Source organism: Archocentrus centrarchus, chromosome 2 (assembly GCF_007364275.1).
Source record: "Archocentrus centrarchus isolate MPI-CPG fArcCen1 chromosome 2, fArcCen1, whole genome shotgun sequence".
Classification (NCBI taxonomy): Eukaryota; Metazoa; Chordata; class Actinopteri; order Cichliformes; family Cichlidae; genus Archocentrus; species Archocentrus centrarchus.
The window spans coordinates 22,498,559-22,517,041 of record NC_044347.1 but is presented as its reverse complement, the minus strand read 5'-3'; the positions used below and the strand labels follow the sequence as shown (position 1 = coordinate 22,517,041).

Here is an 18,483-nt window from a genome sequence, read left to right as displayed (position 1 = left end):
TCCACTGCAGTCACTGAATTTGCATGTGTTTAACTTACAAGAGGTTCCAAAGCCTTTGCTGCAAATTATCAACTTTGTGAAAGTCTCGTAATGTTGTGTTTTTTTTATTCTGTCATGCTTGTTTAGCAAACTCTAATTCTGAAAGATATAGAGGCAGCTTTCTGAATGGAGCTAAATATTCGATGGGTTACATAAAAAGAAAGCGTTTGTGTGTGTGCGTTGCTGCCCGTGTGTGTAAAATGCACTGAGAGCCAAAGCGTCTTGTGTTCAGATAGTAAAGCTATATAAATGGAGAGCACTTCTAGGGCAACTTTTAACAACATTCACCAATGTTTCATTTATGAACAGCAGGAAGACTGAATGAGTAGGAGAGCAGAAAAGAAAGATAGCAAATGGAATAAGAGTGTGTGTGTGTGTGTGTGTGTGTGTGTGTGTGTGTGTGTGTGTGTGTGCGCGCACGGGAGGAAATTCAGGCAATGGCTGGAGTTGTCTTGCTAGCAACTAAGACTGTGTTAACTTGGAGTTTTAATGAGCATAATCAGGAAGACTAAGAGTAGAGAAGCTGTATTGGTGAGCCAATTAAGAAACTTTGAGTGACAGATCAATGCCAGACTGGTCAACCGTGTTCTACTGACAGCAGCACGAATCCAGTTAATCCAGATGAGATGTTAGTTTAAATGTAATCTGCAAACATATCATCTTTGATGAGACTGCCAGCTCTTGCCAGACTTTAAGTTTTATATGGAGAAATCATGTGTTGGATTAAGAAGTCAGTTGCTCTTCTTTGCAGTAAAAATCTATACAGCCTAATATCACAAACAAGAGCCAACCATCAGCGGTAAAATATTTAGCTGGTTCAGAATTGCCAAATACTGCAGTTCCTCAAATGGCCTCTTGAGGCGTACATTTAAAAGCCACCCAATCCCCATTATATCCAATTACATCAAAAATAAACATCTTTACAGCCTGACTGTCATCTCTATAGCTAATTCAGCCCTTTGGAACAAAATTATGGGGGAAGAATTTTATTAGAACGTCTTCATTTAAATGGTTTGAGGCTCAAAAATAGGCCTGACTAATGGAGCAACAAGTGCCATTAGCAGTCTGCTAGGATTTATCACTGACCTGATCTTTGAGGTTTTGGTCCATATTGACATGACAGCATCACGCAGGTACCGCAGTTTTGTTCCGTTCTACTACATTCCAGTGGTGTTCTGTTTTATTGAGATCTGGTCACTGTGGAGGCTGTGGATGGGTACACTGTGGACAGCAACAATGGCTGTGATGTTTAAACAATGCTCAGTTAGTACTGAATGGCCTGAAGTGTGCCAACAAAATATCCCCAACACTTCACACAACCAGCAGCCTGAACTGTTCATGCAAAGCAGGATGGATTCATGTTGTTTACACCAAATTCTGAACCTACCATCTGAATGTTGCAGGAGAAACTGCGACTCATCAGACCTGTTGTCTAATTTTGGTGAGCCTGCACAAACTGTAGCCTCTGTTTCTTGTTCTTTGCTGACAGGAGCGGCTCCCGGTGTGGTTTTCAGCTGCTGTAGACCATCTGCTCAAAGATGCTCTTCTGCGTACCTTGGTTGTCATGAGTGGTTATTTGAGTTACTGTTGCTTTCATAACAGCTCATAGCAGTCTGGGCATTTTCATCTGATCTCATCAACAAGGCATTTTTACCCAGAGAACTGCTGCTCACTGGATATTTTCTCTTTTTTGGTCCATTCTCTGCAAACCCCAGAGATGTTTCTGCATAAAAATCTCAGTAGATCAGCAATTTCTGAAATAGTCAGACCAGCCTGTCTGACACTAACAACCATGGCGCGTTCAAAGTTCATTCTGATGCTCAGTTTGAACCTCAGCTGGTCAACTTGACATGTCTCCATGCCTAAATGCACTACATAGCTGCTGTGTGATTGGCTGATTAACATTAATGAACAGCTGAAAAGATATACCTAATACAATAGTGTCATTTGATTTATGTTTGGTGATATTAAAAAAAGGCAGAAGCAACCAAAATTAGTACCAACACAGTGTCAGAAATTTTAATATCTTATTGTCGTTCATATGTGTATGCGTATAGTAATGGAGCTGTGATGGTAAAGACTTGCTTTTTGCTACATTATTACTGAGCCCATGGATGATTTAAGATGATGATATTATGATATGTCTCTGTTTGCAATTTTTCAGAGTGACACTGTCAGGCTACGATTTCCCAGGCATTCATCACACAATCTGACACGCTCCAAAATTTATAGCACAACACGGCACAGAGTGTGACCAAGATTTTATTACGCCATGCTCGCTCGCACAGTGTAAAATGCAATGAACCCGCAAGCTGTTATCGCCTGTCTGTATGGGATTGGAGTCTGCTTCCCTCGCTCCCCTTTATTTCTGCTGGAACTTTAAACCAGAAGCAGAGAAAGACAGCCAGCCTTCATCCTGTGCTTTTCTATGGGACCTTTAAAGCAGAGCCAGAGTGTTCTTAATAGAGCCTCCTGCTGAGTTAAAAGAACATGTTCTCAAAACATGCTTCACGATAATTGTGAAGTTCTTGCAGAAGTCTTTTCATTCTTTATTTTGAGTGTGCGTGTTCAGTGGTGTGAAACCACAGCAAGTAGAAGTCTATCTCTTTGCACACCATCTCAACTCCATTCAGCTCAAATACCTATGATCAGAGCAGATTTTCCTAAAGCACTTAAATCATTCTCTGCTTTTAAAGGGAAGATTGCGAATGAACACTTTTCTCTTTATTGAACACTCAGCTGGCACGTTAAAAGTGAGGGAACTGAGAGAGAAGTGACCCAAACCCTAATTTACATTTTCCGTGTACATTTCACAAAGCTCCGCCCAACCACTTAACCTACACGTCCTTGTATTCTGAGATGCATCCTGCTCAGCTTGTAAAAGGAAGAAAATAAGTCTCCCATAGAAGTGTGCTTGATCTTAAATTACCCTAGTTGTTCTGTAGAGTGTAAAGTGGTGGGAATTGGCAGGGCCACTCAAGCTGGGGGAGGCAGATTTTACTCCGCCGGCTGCAGTAAGTATTGTCATAATGTAGGCTAAAGCATCTTGGGAGAGCTTTGCCTTTTGTGTGATTTCGGTCAGTCTGGCTAAAGATCTTGAGGGGGTTTGAAAAATGTAATGTCTCCCCTTGTGTGTGTGTCTGTAGTCTATTCAAAAAATGGAGGTCAAACAAAATAATTTTCACTCCATGCAGTAATAAGTAGACAGGCCACTGGCAGAGAGAGTCCTTCAAATGGCCTCATTGTTGAGCCCAGATCTTTGAAATGTTACAGCGTCGTGTTTGAATCATAATTCTGCTGATTCAGATTGAGAATTGAAAATGTGTGTCAGTAAAGGCCAAAGTAGAAATGACTCAGTGACTCATAGCACTCCTTTTGGACCCCATTTTCCTTCAAAGAGACTGTCACATAAAGACTGATAATGTGAGGGTTTAGATCACATATTGGAAAGAGCAAAGAACCTGCTAAGACATGCACCCAAAAACATAACATAATGTAAAACTGAAGGGGAAAAAAAAAAAAACAGAAAAATCACAGCGTGCCTGATCTCTGATTTTAAGATAATGCCTTTAAATGTCTTACAATCGTGTGGATTTAGCTTGTCTTAGCTGCTTCTGTCTCTTCATATAATCCCAGACTGCCTCACGGATGTTAAGATCAGAGCTCTGTCGGGGCCATACCATCTGCTGTACAGCTCCTTGTTCTTTTTGTTGCTGAAAATGCTTCTTTATGACTGTTTGTTTGGGGTTGCTGTCATGCTGCTGGATGACTTTTGATGCTGACTGGGCAGCTCTCTGATGGTACCGCTTGATGGATAAGAATCAAAACCTCTGAATTGCCCAAACCTTTTACACAAACTTATAACTGCAGTAAAATATAATACAAATAATAATAAGGAATAAATGAATATGTTCCCAAGCCTAGCCCAACTCTAACCCCCAATCCTTCCGTTTTGAGCTACCACTAACACGGCTCCCAAGTAGGCAGCAGTCATTACAGCTATTTTCTAGTGATTTTTGAATTGTGCAATAGACATGAACACTACAATAATCGTATTGGAGAGAAAAGAAACAATTTAATCTGCTCTGATGGACTGCTGCATGTAAGGCATAGTTATGTGTGTATGTGGTACTGGCTGACCCCTCTGGATCATTTTTACTGGACAGTAAGAATCCAAATCATAGAGAATGGGAGAATGAGAATGGAAACATTTGGTGAGCTCAGTGTTTGGGGCCGTGCGTTCTTGCTGACTGGAGCATGTGGCCGAGGAGCAAAGTCCGTGCCAGCTGGCTCGGCTGTTTTGCGTGGGGGTTTGACATATGATGCAGCAAAAAGCGATCCGGCCAACCGCTGTCTTTGTTACTTTGTAAGGACAGGTATTTATTCATCATGTGTGCAAATGTATGCAGGTGTAATAATGTCTTATGAACTGAAACCCTTTCTCTCATGTACTGACTGTGTATATGCAAGAGGGTATGGATCGGAGTCCAATAAATCACCGTGATCCAGTCTTTGTTCTTAGTGTTTTAAGCAGGCTAATGTTAAGTCTGAGAGGATCAATATCTGTAATGAGAGTCAATGAAGGACCAGCCATAACAAATCATTGGCGGTTAACTACAGGAAGCAAGCATGAGGATACTTAAGCACTCAAAAATACCACCATAATCATGTGTAGATTACCTAATGCCAAAGTACACAACAGTTGATTAAAAAATCTGGGGGCACTGTTAATACTTTTACATTTTCTTTCATAACTCACAGAAAACTTCAAATACACTAGTCATCTTTTGATAGAAGTAACACGTATATGTAAACTAATGAACAGCAAAATTGATATATTTTTAATAAGAACAAGACAACAAAGTTTATTTTAATAAAAGAAGGGGCAATTGTAACAGTAGGCAAAGGCGATGCTGAAAAACTTGACTGTTTGACTTTTTTTATTGGCAGATACATTCACAACTAGTATTTTCCGTCTATATAAATGAAACATTTAGAAAACATGCTAACTGGAGCATTTAGCTCTTATATAACTGTAGACCAGTGGTTCCCAAAATGTGGGCTGCGGCCCCAAGGCACTGCAGGGGGGCCGCAGTGATGACAGAACTTCAGTTTGAAATTACTCACAAGTATGTACAGTTACATAATTATATAAATGTGTTTGTTTATATAAAAAGTGGATTAAAACTGGGAATAGGAGGTGGTTAATTTGTGATATTACTCATTACTCTGACCTAATTTACTGCTCTTCTATTGCAGTTTGTGTCCCAGTGGCAAGTGGGTCACATATTGGCATTAGCACTACACATGACTGGGTAAAATTAGCAATTTATAGTTGTTTGTTTTTTCAATCAAATTTTCAAAGAAATACATCACTTTCTCTCTCGTATTCTGATGACTGTGATGATAGGCTTCTAGCAAGGATGGCGCTTATGTTATGAATTTGACAGCAGCAGGAATAACTGAGAGAAATTCATCCCTTGGATAAGGTTTTTAAGAGGAACGTGAATTGATCAGTTTAAAAGAAAGGAGTGCTTTCAATACAGTGTCCTTTTCAGCAAAGGCAAACCTATGAACAAAGGGCCCTACTGCCTCTTTTGAATGCATATTGGATTGATCGCAGGTTGAAGTAAAACTCTTCAAATGGGAAACAGAGGGGTGAGCGGGGGCTTGTGTACACACGCTTCAATTAGACAGAAGTATGATCTGGTTTAAGGGTTCATGTCTCTAAGTTGTCAAAGTTTGTAAGTTTCTCCACAGAGAAATATGCTGAAGGCATAGAGAAGTCTTAGTCATCCTTAGGCATAGAGAAATTTTACGTGCTGTTAATGAAAGGGCCGTCCTGAAACTGCCTTTAGGTCACAGTTTGTAAAACTGTCTGTACAGTAAATATGTAATTTTATACAGATATACGGTGTCCAATCTCAATAACTTTGGTGAAAACCGGGCTTTTCACTCAGCTCTCCCCAAAGTTTTTGGGCTTTGAGGGATCCGAAAGATTCATTTAACAGCAGTTCAAGCATTTTAGTTTGTTTAATGTGACGTAATCTTTCCCCCTTAAACAGGTCGTTCACGCTTGTAAACCCTCCAATGTGGCTGAATTAAAACAATTCTACAAAGAAGAGTGGGACAAAATATATTATCATTTAAAAACTGTGTCTTAGATTTACTCGGGTCATCTTTGTCTAATATAAAAATTTGGAACATGTAAATGTGACAAATATGCAAAAAAAAGAAATTATGAAGGGAGCAAACACTTTTTCACAGCAGTGTTTATTGGACACATAATTAATACAACTGAACAGATAATACAGAAAACACAGCATTAGTCTTTTTACACGTTTCACTTTTTAGTAATCCTGGCTTTGATCCATTAAAACTAATAATGTTCCTGTCAGGCTCGGCTATACTCTGTTTGGTGCTCATTAGCAGAGGTTTGATGCAAAGACATCAAATAAAAAATTTTAAATGATCGTCTTCTGAGGAACAGCATGCTGTCACTGTAAGCATATCACCAGATTTCCCATGCTAGCATTTTGAGCAGGCCATCCTTTTGGCTTTGCTGTCAGAGACATTTGGCCTTCTCTGTCTCATTGGATCAGATTTTTTTTTTTCCCCCTTTTTCTGGAAGAAAACCAAAGTGATGAGTGAAGCAGGAACGGCATCCAGGTGAACTTTAAGAATCTGTTTCCGCTTCCTGCTTCCTGCTGTGTGACTCCAGCCCTCAGCTGGAGCGGTGTTTCCATACATGCTGCTGCTCTCCCAAAATCCTCTTACTCCCCACACACACATCCTCACATAGTTATACACAGCCGAACACGCTCACACAGAAATACTTACACTCACACTCACAGACACACACAGCGTGGATTTGTTTTCTCTGTGATGAGAGGGATTATGGGATAAAGGAGACGAGGCCACAGCAGTTTAGTTCAGGTTGGACCAAAGCTGCTCTCAGCAGCAGCAGCAGCAGCAGCAGCAGCAGCAGCACAATGACGGACAGATGAATGTCTGGCTGCACACTGGAGATCTGCACCGCCGTTAGCACCATGGCCGTTGTGTCTTTTGGGTGCAAAAGCTTCTGATTGGGATTCTAAAGTGGAGAGCGGAAATGTTTTTCTTTCAGATGATTGAAGATCAGCAGAAGCATCTAAGCGTAGTCCGTGGAAGGCAACAGAATAGAGAGGAGTTGAACTCAGAAGCCGAAAAGTGAAATGGATCTGTTGCTTCTCAGGATCACTTGAATATCATCTCTTCTTATTTTTAAGCTCTTACAAAGGCGTGCGAAAAAAAAAATTGTCTTGAGACAGCTGAAACATCCCTTTCTCACTTTTTGTCCTACTTTATTTAAGCTTGTCGCACACTTTCGATCTAAGGACAATTTTCTGTTTCATATACTGCACGCTATGATATGACTGATGTTCTCAACCCATCGACAGCGCGATATGGGGATCGAGCGACTGGATTCATACGGTGATGACGTCCTCATCTAGTATGCATTTTCACCTACTTTAACAATGTGTGTCAGATGGGGACTGAACAGCTTGGCTCTTTAACTGTAAACAAAAATCAAGAGCTGGAACATTAAATGTAAAGAAAACACTTGAGAATCAGCTGTTTGGTCAAATATTAGTCTGCATTTTGCTACTGAAATGCCATTAAACCTCTAATTTTTACTGCAGCTATGCATCAACTTGCTCTGACAGGCATAAACTTCTGCTCATGGTTTATGGCAGTGGGAGGAAGGCTAAACAAAATAAATCAGATGGGGAAGATAAGCACACAGATGCTGCTTCTGTGGAGAATCAGGGATTGGATGCTTAATGATCTGTGTGCGGTTAGTCGCTGTAGCATGTGAGACTTACTGTAAATTTTTGATTCACAAGGATGATATATCCAATTCTCATTATAGGATGAAGGCGTTTTGGTATAACTCACACTGAGGCGCCATAGTGTCTCTTCTCCCATCTCTTCCCCCTGCGTCTGTGCACTCCCACCCTCCTGAAACCCACAATGGCATTGTTAGCTTAATCTACAATAAGAGAATCAGCTGTCACATCAGTGCTTTCCCTCACTGCGTGCGTACAGTTTTGCTGAGCGACCGCCGCAGAGTCGCTCGTGCGTGCAGCCATCGATTGCCTATGTGTGGAGTCGATGAGCTGTTATTTGACTGCGGTCGATTGCACTAAGCAGTGCGATCTCACACTGAGAGACGACAAGTCTTACTAATTGGAATGAGAGAAATCTAACTAGAGGTGCACAAAGTGTCTCTGAGAGTGCATTTCTAGTGCACTAGTTTCATTTAAATGCTGTATAATGATTGTTTTTTCCAAACAGAGGACAATTTGGGTAAAAATAGTTTCATTGCAGTCTTGAAATCCAGTAAGGCTATCCATCTTACCAGGTTTCCACTGTCTTGATTAAAGATGCTGGTCACTGTTTGTCTATATTAGCCAAAACAAAAGTGAATCTATGCATTAATCGTGCAGATATTCTGAGTCTCGAACATATTATTTGCTTTAATTATCACTTAAAACATGCTTGCATTTCCTTTCCTGAATTTTTCAGCCATAAGAACAAAACGTCAGGCTGGCCACCCCCTGGCCCAGGCTCCTGGGGAGGACTGCAGGGGCCCCCATACAGCTGGGAGAGCATGAACAACACCAGGGAGGGACGGGACTGCCTCACCAAGTATGTATGACTATAAGCACTGGCATGCATATGCTTAAATGTGTGGAGTCATTCTGTTCATGCACAATCATGCACTCATGCAAATAGCTGTCACATCTGGGTGTGTTATGGAAAAACTATAGTGCAGATAAAGTATATGAACCATATGTGTAGTTAAGTTATATTCAGTGGATTCCAGATGTTAAAGGTTTTTGCAATGTAATTATCTTGATATGGCAAATTGCCGAGATGGCCTAGAATGTTGTGAAATGGGAATAATACCTTCAAAATAGAAATTAACATACATGAAACTAACAGTCTTTGTGATGGAGCTCAAACTAGCAGAAGGAGAAGATGAATGATTAGGCTAGTTTGGAAGTGTTGGTATAGGACATCACAATGTAACAATTTTAGACTGGATTACCAAGAGTTGTGAACAGAATCATTAATATAAAAAAATATGGCAATTGTAGAGTATTAAGAACAAACTAGTATGTAGTATTCATACGTAAAAAAGACACCAATATGAACAGTTAAATGCTTAAATACCTGTCAAAAAGGAATACAAACAGCACAGTGCAAACACAATATGCATGAAGAAGTATAACAATCCCGAAGCAGTGGTATAGGCATTGTTTCACCAGTGTGACGCAGACCAGAAACAGAAAGCATTCATCTTTAAACTCAAACTTGTGGCTGACAGCTGCAACCAACACATTTCAAAAGATTAACAGTCTCTGTTTCCAGTTTGCATCAGACTCCACAATTTCATTACCGCTAGGTTAGTAGTTGGCAAGTGTTTGCACATAAGTTGGCGTCTTCCATGCAAATCGCAGCAATCCATTTTTCCCTAGCGACTCGCCGTTCCCAGGGGGTCACTGACCGGTCTCTAGGCCCGAGTGTCTAGAGCAGAGATCCTCAAATCCAGGCCTCGAGGGCCGGTGTCCTGTCATTAGCAGGACTCTGGAGAGCTTGACTGCATACTGCGGAGGTAATTCGGCCATTTGATTCAGGTGTGTTGGGTCAGGGACACATCTAAAACCTGCAGGACACCAGCTCTCGAGGCCTGGATTTGAGGATGCCCTGGTCTAGTGCTTTTGTTTTCAAGGTTTTAAAAACACAGGTGGTGACCAAGAACCAGCCAAGAACCAGGTTAAGAGTGAGAAATCAGAAAATACTACAAGGAATAAATACAAAGCCAAACCATTTAGTGATAAAATTCAGTGATTATAATGTTTTTAAATTGTGGACAGACCTCCTGTCTCTATGAACATGAATGAATAAAGAGACGCAGCCACCTCGTAACGATATGGTAGCTCCACTGAAGCAAACGGTCAGGCACGAGGACAAAATGCAGTCTGTCTGGGAACCGTAGGCAGTGGACCAAGTAAAGTAAAAAAGAGAATCCATTGTTCAAACCTTAAAAATGTATTGTTTTATATCAGATTACAGTGATGCATTGAGGAAGGCATCGCTGTTTTTCCCATTTAAAAAAAAAAAAAAAGGAATCCAGGGCCATTAGTTCCTCCTGTATTTGTAATCCATGGCTGCGTTGATATGGCAATGAAAACACAGGTGATGGCTGCTGGCCCCTTAAAACAAAATCTGAAATTGGTGACTGAAATCATTACATCCTCTTCTCGTCCATCACATCAACTTCTTGCCTTTTTCTTAATTCATTTATAGTATCTGGCATTGTATTCAAATTGGAAGAAAGTCAAAACTCTGCTGCTTTTGTGAAACCCAGCCTGTCAAGAGAAGAGAAGAGTTGTGGCTTGCTGTGAGATGAGCTGACAAGTTGCAGACATACCCATCCCGGCTTTCCCTTCCTTTGCGTTTCCTCAGAACAATTACAAATAATGTCAAAAATCCAAATAACAAGTGAGCTTGTCTGTATCAACCGATACGTAATAAAGCATAAGCACTTTTAGCACAGGGGCTTCCTCTTTAATGAGGAAAGGGCAAATCCTCCTGGATGCAGGAGAGGACACTACAGCGGTGGTTCCAGATGGTCCCCAAAGGTTCTTATCCTGCACTTTGATCCACTAAGCCAATAATAATCAGTAAGTCATATTTCCATGAATCAATGCCAATCATTTGAATAGAAAAGAAAAATCACATTTTAAATTTCACAGTAGATGTCTTTAAACCACCACACACAGTTAAAGTGTATGGTACCTGGTAGTCAAGACTAGGTTAGCTTTGTCTGTTAAGCCGGTTATATAACTCTAATATGCTCTGCTTTGTTCTTGACTGTATTACATTTTTTTTACCCGTTGTCGGGTATTTATTGAAATTATCTGATGAAAGATGACTCTGTTGTTTAAATACACTCGCTCAAACCTGACCCTCCCAGGAAAAGAGTCAACCATTACTCCAAGGAATTATGTTTTTTGTAAACTTTGCAAATTATTATTAATATTATTATTATTATTATTTTGTTTAGTCGTGCAGTGATTTCTCTAGCACTGGGTGCCTGGTAGCTAACATGTAAGCATCTCCAACCAGGTTGAGGCTTAATAATAGAAACCCCAATAACTGCTACCGCTACAGTATATCAAAACCCTGGAAATTCAGCAACATTGCCAGGATCTGGGCCTTTTGTTTTCAGCTTTCCCCTGACCCCGTGATGCCCTCGTCTTTCCTTCTGTGGGATTAAACCCCACCGGCCCTGATAGGGAATGTGAACTGGCACTGCAGATTGGGACGTGCTGTCACGGACAGATTTAGCCTGAGATTTCTGTGCTGAATGTACAATGGGTTAATGGGTTAGAGAATAAGAATTTGGAATAAATGGCATAAAAGAAGTGGGGCAGAGATTCAGATTGATCCAGATTGGCTGGTGATAAAGGTATAATGTGGATGCTTGGAACATGTTTCATCATCTGAACAGATTTAGGCAAAGCTGCAGATACACTGGGATAAACAGATACATTTCACTGGGTCCTAAAAAGTCCAAAAACAGTGTTACCTGAGACAGTACTGTGAGTAGTTGAGCATATCTGGGATGACATAAATGCCAGTATGGATGAGGCAGAAAATTGGTTTGATCTACTGTGTGGATAGTAGGCACGGAACAATGGGATGGCCAGGCAACAATAGATATCCTGTACGGGACTTTATGTGCAGACAGGGAGCAGCAGCTGCCAAGGGAGCCTTTTAAGCTGCAAAAGAGGGAGGAAGCTAGAAATAGACAGAAAGAATGAGTTAACCCCACTGAAAGTGTATATCAGCTCTTAATTAACAGGCACTCTGCATTCTCAGTGTCTCAGCTGAGACAGACGTCTGAGGTTCAGCGGGCGAGAAGTAATTTAATACGGTGCATTTACATTTTAGTGGTGCCCTCACCCCGAGTGCAGTGATTTGCAATAAGGCAAAGAAAATGGCAATGTGAAAATTTCAATATTAACCTATATTTAATAGAGGTGACCACATACAGCATGGCTGCCAACAGCAGAGCAGTATCGATTCACAGCAATGACATCCCAGATTCAAACCCGGGCCAGGGCAGGGTCCTTCTGTTTGGAATTTGCATGTTTTTGTGCTTTCACCGGAGTCCTTTCCGAGCTCAAAAACATGCAATAAAGTGCCATTGACCAAAGCACTCACTTAGAAGTGGAGTCGGTCCCCAGGTGTACGCGGCTGCCTGCTGCTGTTGAACGCAGAGAGCAGCTTTCTCAGTCATTTGTGCACATTTTCTTTGTTTTGTTTGCATTTTATATTGCTGTTATTGTTGTGTGACAGTAAGAGTGGAAAGAGATAGCAGTTGCAGTAACCTCCGCCACTGCAAAATCAAAAACTGGAGCACCTCTATTGGCCACTTGAGGATGGCTCCAGAAGCAACTCAATCCATATAGATGGGCTTTTGTTGCCATTTTGTTAATGTTTTTTGGAGCATTTTTAATGGAATTATGTAATTAAAGATATGGCTTGCTGTGTAATACAGACAGTCCAAGAGAGACATCAGGGTTTCAACCATGTTTGCTGGGTAGTTTTTACCACTAATTAGCAGGTATCTGTCTGTCTGTTGCAGTTTATGGGTGCTGCTCGCTATCCAGCTTGCTAGTTTTAGCCTAGACTCAACATTTTACCCTCCATTAAAAAACAAAACACATGGAGGCAACCAAAACACCAATGTCAAGAAACCAAAAAAGGTGATGTAACAGTAGCTACATCTATCTTTTATATCCAGTTTATGGGTATGATGCACAGCAAATGTCTGCCCAACTGGGAGATGTACTCACTGCACATGCCAATAAAAAGCAAAAACTTCTTTCAAGACAACCTTTGTTGAATTGGTCAGCTGACCAAGATACTCCAGGAAATAAAATAATTAACTAATTTTGCTCAACAGGAAGTGTCTATTGTGCTGGAGCAATATGCACAGTAGGGCAGTGGTTAGCACTGCTGCCTCACAGCAAGAAGGTCCTAGGTTTGAATCCACCACCTTGGCCCAGGCCTTTCTGTGTGGAGTTTGCATGTTCTCCCCGTGTTTGTGTGAGTTTGCTCCAGGCACTCCAGTTTCCTCCCACAGTCCAAAGAAATGCAGTTAGTGGGGTTAGGTTAATTGGTGATTCTAAATTGCTCATAGGTGTGAATGGTTGTCTGTTTCTGTGTTCTCCCTGAAACAAACTGTCCAGGCTGTGCCCTGCTTCTTACCCTATGATAGCTGGAATAGGCTCCTACCTCGCAAGCCAGTACGGTCTAAAACACTATTCAGCGGCCACTTTATTAGATGTATTGTGCTTGTACCCCTTTTTTTTTAACTTTCAGAACTGCCTGAATTCTTTATGGCATAGATTCAACAAGGTGCTCGACACGCATCAGCTCAAAGCAGTCTGGTCTCCTCCTCTGACCTCTGGCATCAACAAGGAATTTTCACCCAGAGATCTGCCTCTCACTGGATATTTTCTCTTTTCTGGAGCATTCTCTGTAAGCCCTAGAGATGGTTGTGCATGGAAAATGCGAGCAGATCAGCAGTTTCTGAAATACTCAGACCAGCCCGTCTGGCACCAACAACCACGCCACGTTCAAGGTCACATAAATCACCTTCTTTCCCCACTCCCATGCTTGGTTTGAACTTCAGTTCAATTCAATTCAGTTTTATTTATATAGTACCAAATCACAACAAACAGTCGCCTTGAATATGCTTACATGCCTAAATGCATTGAGTTGCTGATCAGCTGATTAGATATTTATATTAAGAAGCAGCTGAACAGGTATACCTAATAAAGTGGCCGGTGATTGTACTTGAGTGTAATTTGTATTTACATTTCATGCATTTATTAAATTGCTTTTTTTTGGCGCTTCTGTGCTTCAGTGCAGTTTTCCTCTTCAGCTGCAAACTAACAGAAGTAACAAACAGATACAGCTCACTAGATAACTGGTGTTTCCCGGTCTTCCGAAGGATTCGGGAAAGCTTAGGTCATCTATGAAAGCGATCTGCCAACTGTTCTTATCCTGAACAGCCTGCAGATTCCTCTACGGCTTCAGGAGACAAATGGCTTCCAGACTGCAAATCTGAGCGATTAAATGAACAGAGGACCTGTACTCTCTCCTATAAGTGGCTTTTAAGCATAAAATGTTTTCAACCTGAGCCAGAGTTCTGATTTATGACCAGCTGATTGCACGGCTCAAATCATTCATTCCAAGTTTAATGATCTCTGCCTCTGCAAAAATTATTTCTTCTGTACGACTGAATTCAGCGATCGAATACTAATGCGCATTTAGTCATGTTCTCCAAGAAAGCCGCATTTATCCAGCAGGACAGATTTCATCCCTGTAATAGTCATTGTGCCCATTATGTCATTGTGAAGAGGAACTATTTGGCAACTTATTTTATGTCACTCTGCATAAGTAGGTCAGCAAATTGTCTGAACGGAAAGTGAATTAAAGTCAAAGTTAAATGAAAGACATCCTTGTTCCCCCCCCCTCCTTTTTATGGGAGCATAATTAAATTAGAGATACTGACAAATATATATTTGTCAGTATCTCTAATTTTATATATATCCTTCTAAGGTGATTTTTTTTCTTAACAGGGTAGATTTACATAATCCCAGCCAATCGTTTTACACCCTAACAACAAACAGTGACCTTCTTTTATTTACTCAATATAATTGCAAAGCAGGCAGCTGTGTGGGTAGCACAATAATTTCCCCAATGTTTTTCCTCACCTGGAATTTCTAATGATTCTAAACGCAGAATCAGCCAAGTCTCTTGTATAAATACGCTATTCTATATGTCATGGCCGGGGAGGAAACGGGTGAGGAAGGGCAAAAACGAAGGACTCCAGAGGTAAACATAACTTAAAGGAGGTTTATTAAGGCTGGGAGGAGAATGAACACCAAAATCCTACGGAGGGGTGACGAAGGGAAAACACAAGGAACACTGGAACATGCGGGCACAAAACATCAACAACGCGACAAAGAACACATGGAAACTGAGGGCTTAAATACACAATGGGTAATCAGGGGAAGAGGATACAGCAGGGCACAGCAGGTAAGGCAAATGATACTAATAACACAGAGGAAGCAAAACTAAACACAAAGCACAGGGAAACCAGACTGTCAAAATAAACAGGAAGTGACTAACCAAGGAACATGCAGACTTAACACGGGGAACAGACACACAGACTTAGGACAGAGACGCAGACTAGTTACAACACTAGGAGACACGAGGAACCGGAAATAGCTGAGGGCAAAAATACAAAAGACAACAAAACATGACTCGAGACACAGAAACAATACCAAGAAAACATAAAACACTGGGCCACCGGCCAAGGATATGACACTATAGGCTCGTGGAATGACTGTTGGAACATTTAGAAATGATATTCGTTAGTACTAGAATACAAAACCTGTCCATTAATACTGCAGTATTCTGGATGGACATGTCAGGGCAGTTGTGGATTTGTGGAAGTGAAGCTTACGCACATTCTGCCGATATAAGTAACTCTGTGACTTCCATTATGTTAAAATTTCAGTTCCTGAGGTTATTTTTTATTTTATGTTTTCTTTAGCTTCATGTTAGATTAGCACCGATACACCATAAGTGCAATGGGCTGAAGATGTTCCCTGTGTTAACACCTAGCTATCATGATGGACTGGTTCTTATATAGCGCTTTTCTACTCTGAGCACTCAAAGCGCTTTATATTACAAGCCTCAATTACCCAATCTCACACACACACACACACACACACACACCCTGCTTCAATAATGTTGAGGTCCGGGCTCTGAGGAGATCAATCCATGATTGATAGCGTTCCATTGTGTGTTTTTCTATCCAGATACACTACACCGACAGTTTGTTTGGGATCATTGTCATGCTGAAAAATGGAGCCATTTCCAATCAGATGCTTTCCAGATAGTGGATCAAAATCTGAGAGTTATTTTCTGCTTTCATAATTCTATCAATTTTGACAAGCTCTCCAACACCACTGGCTCAAATTCAGCCCCAAACCATCACTGTTGGACCTCTCTCCTGACTTCCGCCGTACATAATGGTGATGATTTGAACCAAAAAATTCAAACTTAGATTCATCACGCCATCAGACCTGCTGTCACTGATTTTCAGTCCAGTTCTTGTGTAATGTGGCAAATGTGTAACCGTTGTAGACCATTGCTAAGTGGTCTATTATGTGTAGACAAAACACTAGTTCTAACCTTTGAGTTAGGTGCCCTTTTTATGCTTCAGTGATGCATAGGTGAGTGTTGAGTGGCCTAACAAACAAAACATTCCTCTGCAAATTGTAAGGTACAAGGACTGGGCTGAAAATGAGTGGAAAAAGTCCAAAGAACTTTGAAAGACCTTCAGAAAGTCTGGAGAACTGTTGCTCAAGACCACTTTTTAAAAAATGATAAGAAAGTCTGGCTCTTTGGAAGCAAAATATAAAGAAAGAAATATACAGTACACAGTACTGTACATCAATCAGGAAATGATTTATCAATGTTGGGATTTTAGTTGAATTTCCTCCTGTTCCATATTTTCCAGCCAAGTGTCCCAGAGTAGCTCCCTGGAGGAGGTCCACTTAGATGGGGTCCCCCCTGCCCCTCGTCTGGTGGAGATGAGACGGGACCCGGTCCTGGGCTTCGGCTTTGTGGCAGGCAGTGAGAAGCCGGTGGTGGTCCGCTCTGTCACACCAGGTGAGTGTCATGATTGGTTGAAACTCAATTATTCATTTGGGCAACTTAGAAAAAAAGAAGAAGTTACATTTAATTTAATTAGATGCAAACTAATTATACATTTGCCTTAACCCTAGTAAGATAGTCATTGATACACATTTATATGTACCTTACAAGTATAACTTCATTCTTTGTGGGAGTTTGGACTCTGTCCAACTGTTTTGACTTTCTACCCCAGCATGCCTGTGGGACAACTGCTTTGCTGTCAATCGCATTAAAATATGTTCATATCCTGTGTGCTACTCTGCACTGTCAGCCATAATTTAGGTCACTGTGTTTTTTTCTTTAGGCGTAGCCAGACAGACCAGAGGTTTTGTGCACAATTAAGTTTAACAAAATCTTGTATACTGTGGAAGAGTATCTGAGAATAGCTCAATCAATGATTGGACTAGGAGTGGTGAGTATATATATATATATATATATATATATATATATATATATATTATAATAAATAGGAATAAAAATATAAAATCACACTGAAGCATGGAGAGCAACAAAAGATTAGTTCCCAGTGCAAAGTCAGAGGTGCAATGACTGAGAGCCAGAAGAATAGTCCACAGTCAGTACTTTGCCTCTGCTAAGATGTGATAAGAAAACACAGAAAACCAATAATATATATAACTAATAAAACAAACCATCTGATTTGTCCTAATCAGCACATCACACAGTTGCTGCTGAAGGAAAACCATGCACTCTGTCTGCCTGCGTTTGCACAAGTAAGTGGCTGCAAGCAGGAAAAAGCATGAACACAAATTCATGTTTGGGAGTCGTTTCTGCAAAAACTCTGGTTTGACTGGCAGATTGTCAAATTCCTGCCAAACAGCAGTTTACAAACTCCTATTAACTGTCAGCTCCATTGGCCTCACGGACACAGACAGTGATTAGGCATCCCAATAATCGATCAGTGCTGAATCCCAAGCAGACAACTGAACTGATGAATATTCTATTTTAAACGGTTGGCCAAGGAAGGGAATATATGTGCTTGCAGAGAGTAGATTAATGCTCGCACCTATTACACGCGTCTAGACGAGCACAAACAACAAAGTATTTACAAATTAGCTGCGCGTCTGCAGTGTCAATTTAGTCGCAATTGCTCTTGATTTATTTGCGCATAATCATTGGCTGGCAAGACTAAACCTGCCTACCCACTGCTTTGATCAGCTGTGGCTTGTTTGCATGTGTATGTATGTCTGCAGGTGGCCCATCAGAGGGGAAGCTGCTGCCAGGCGATGAGATCATCATGATCAACGATGAGCCCGTCAGTTCAGCTCCTAGAGAACGAGTCATCGATCTCGTGAGGTAGATACAAAATCCCAGTGAAGTGTATCAGAGTTGAAATTTATACGGTGGCGAATTTTAAAGAGATGATAAAAACCCCGATGTCACCCTTCACTGCCGATTGCTGAAAAATAACATTTAGGAAGAAGTTTCTCTCTGTCTTGGTGCAGCGCCTCACTTTATCCACTTTCTGACACATGCTTGGCTCCCTTCCCCCTCCATTTACTGCAAATTTATTCTGATTGGCTGTCCCATGTAAACAACCAGTCTGAACAGTAAGTGGGTGGGGCTGACTATATTAGGCATATTCCCTCT

At 41.0% G+C, this 18,483-nt stretch overlaps 1 protein-coding gene across 1 annotated transcript in view; it reads left to right on the top strand.

Annotated features, from left to right (window-relative positions):
* Positions 1 to 7,399: 7,399 nt before the first annotated feature.
* Positions 7,400 to 18,483, top strand: part of LOC115795860 (FERM and PDZ domain-containing protein 4-like) — a 31,701-nt gene continuing 20,617 nt past the window's right edge. The window contains exons 1-4 of the mRNA XM_030751986.1: positions 7,400 to 7,531; positions 8,608 to 8,730; positions 16,700 to 16,851; positions 18,087 to 18,189. Of these exons, the coding sequence (XP_030607846.1) occupies positions 7,458 to 7,531; positions 8,608 to 8,730; positions 16,700 to 16,851; positions 18,087 to 18,189 (452 nt within the window). The 5' untranslated portion in view covers positions 7,400 to 7,457. The remainder of the gene's footprint in view (positions 7,532 to 8,607; positions 8,731 to 16,699; positions 16,852 to 18,086; positions 18,190 to 18,483) is intronic.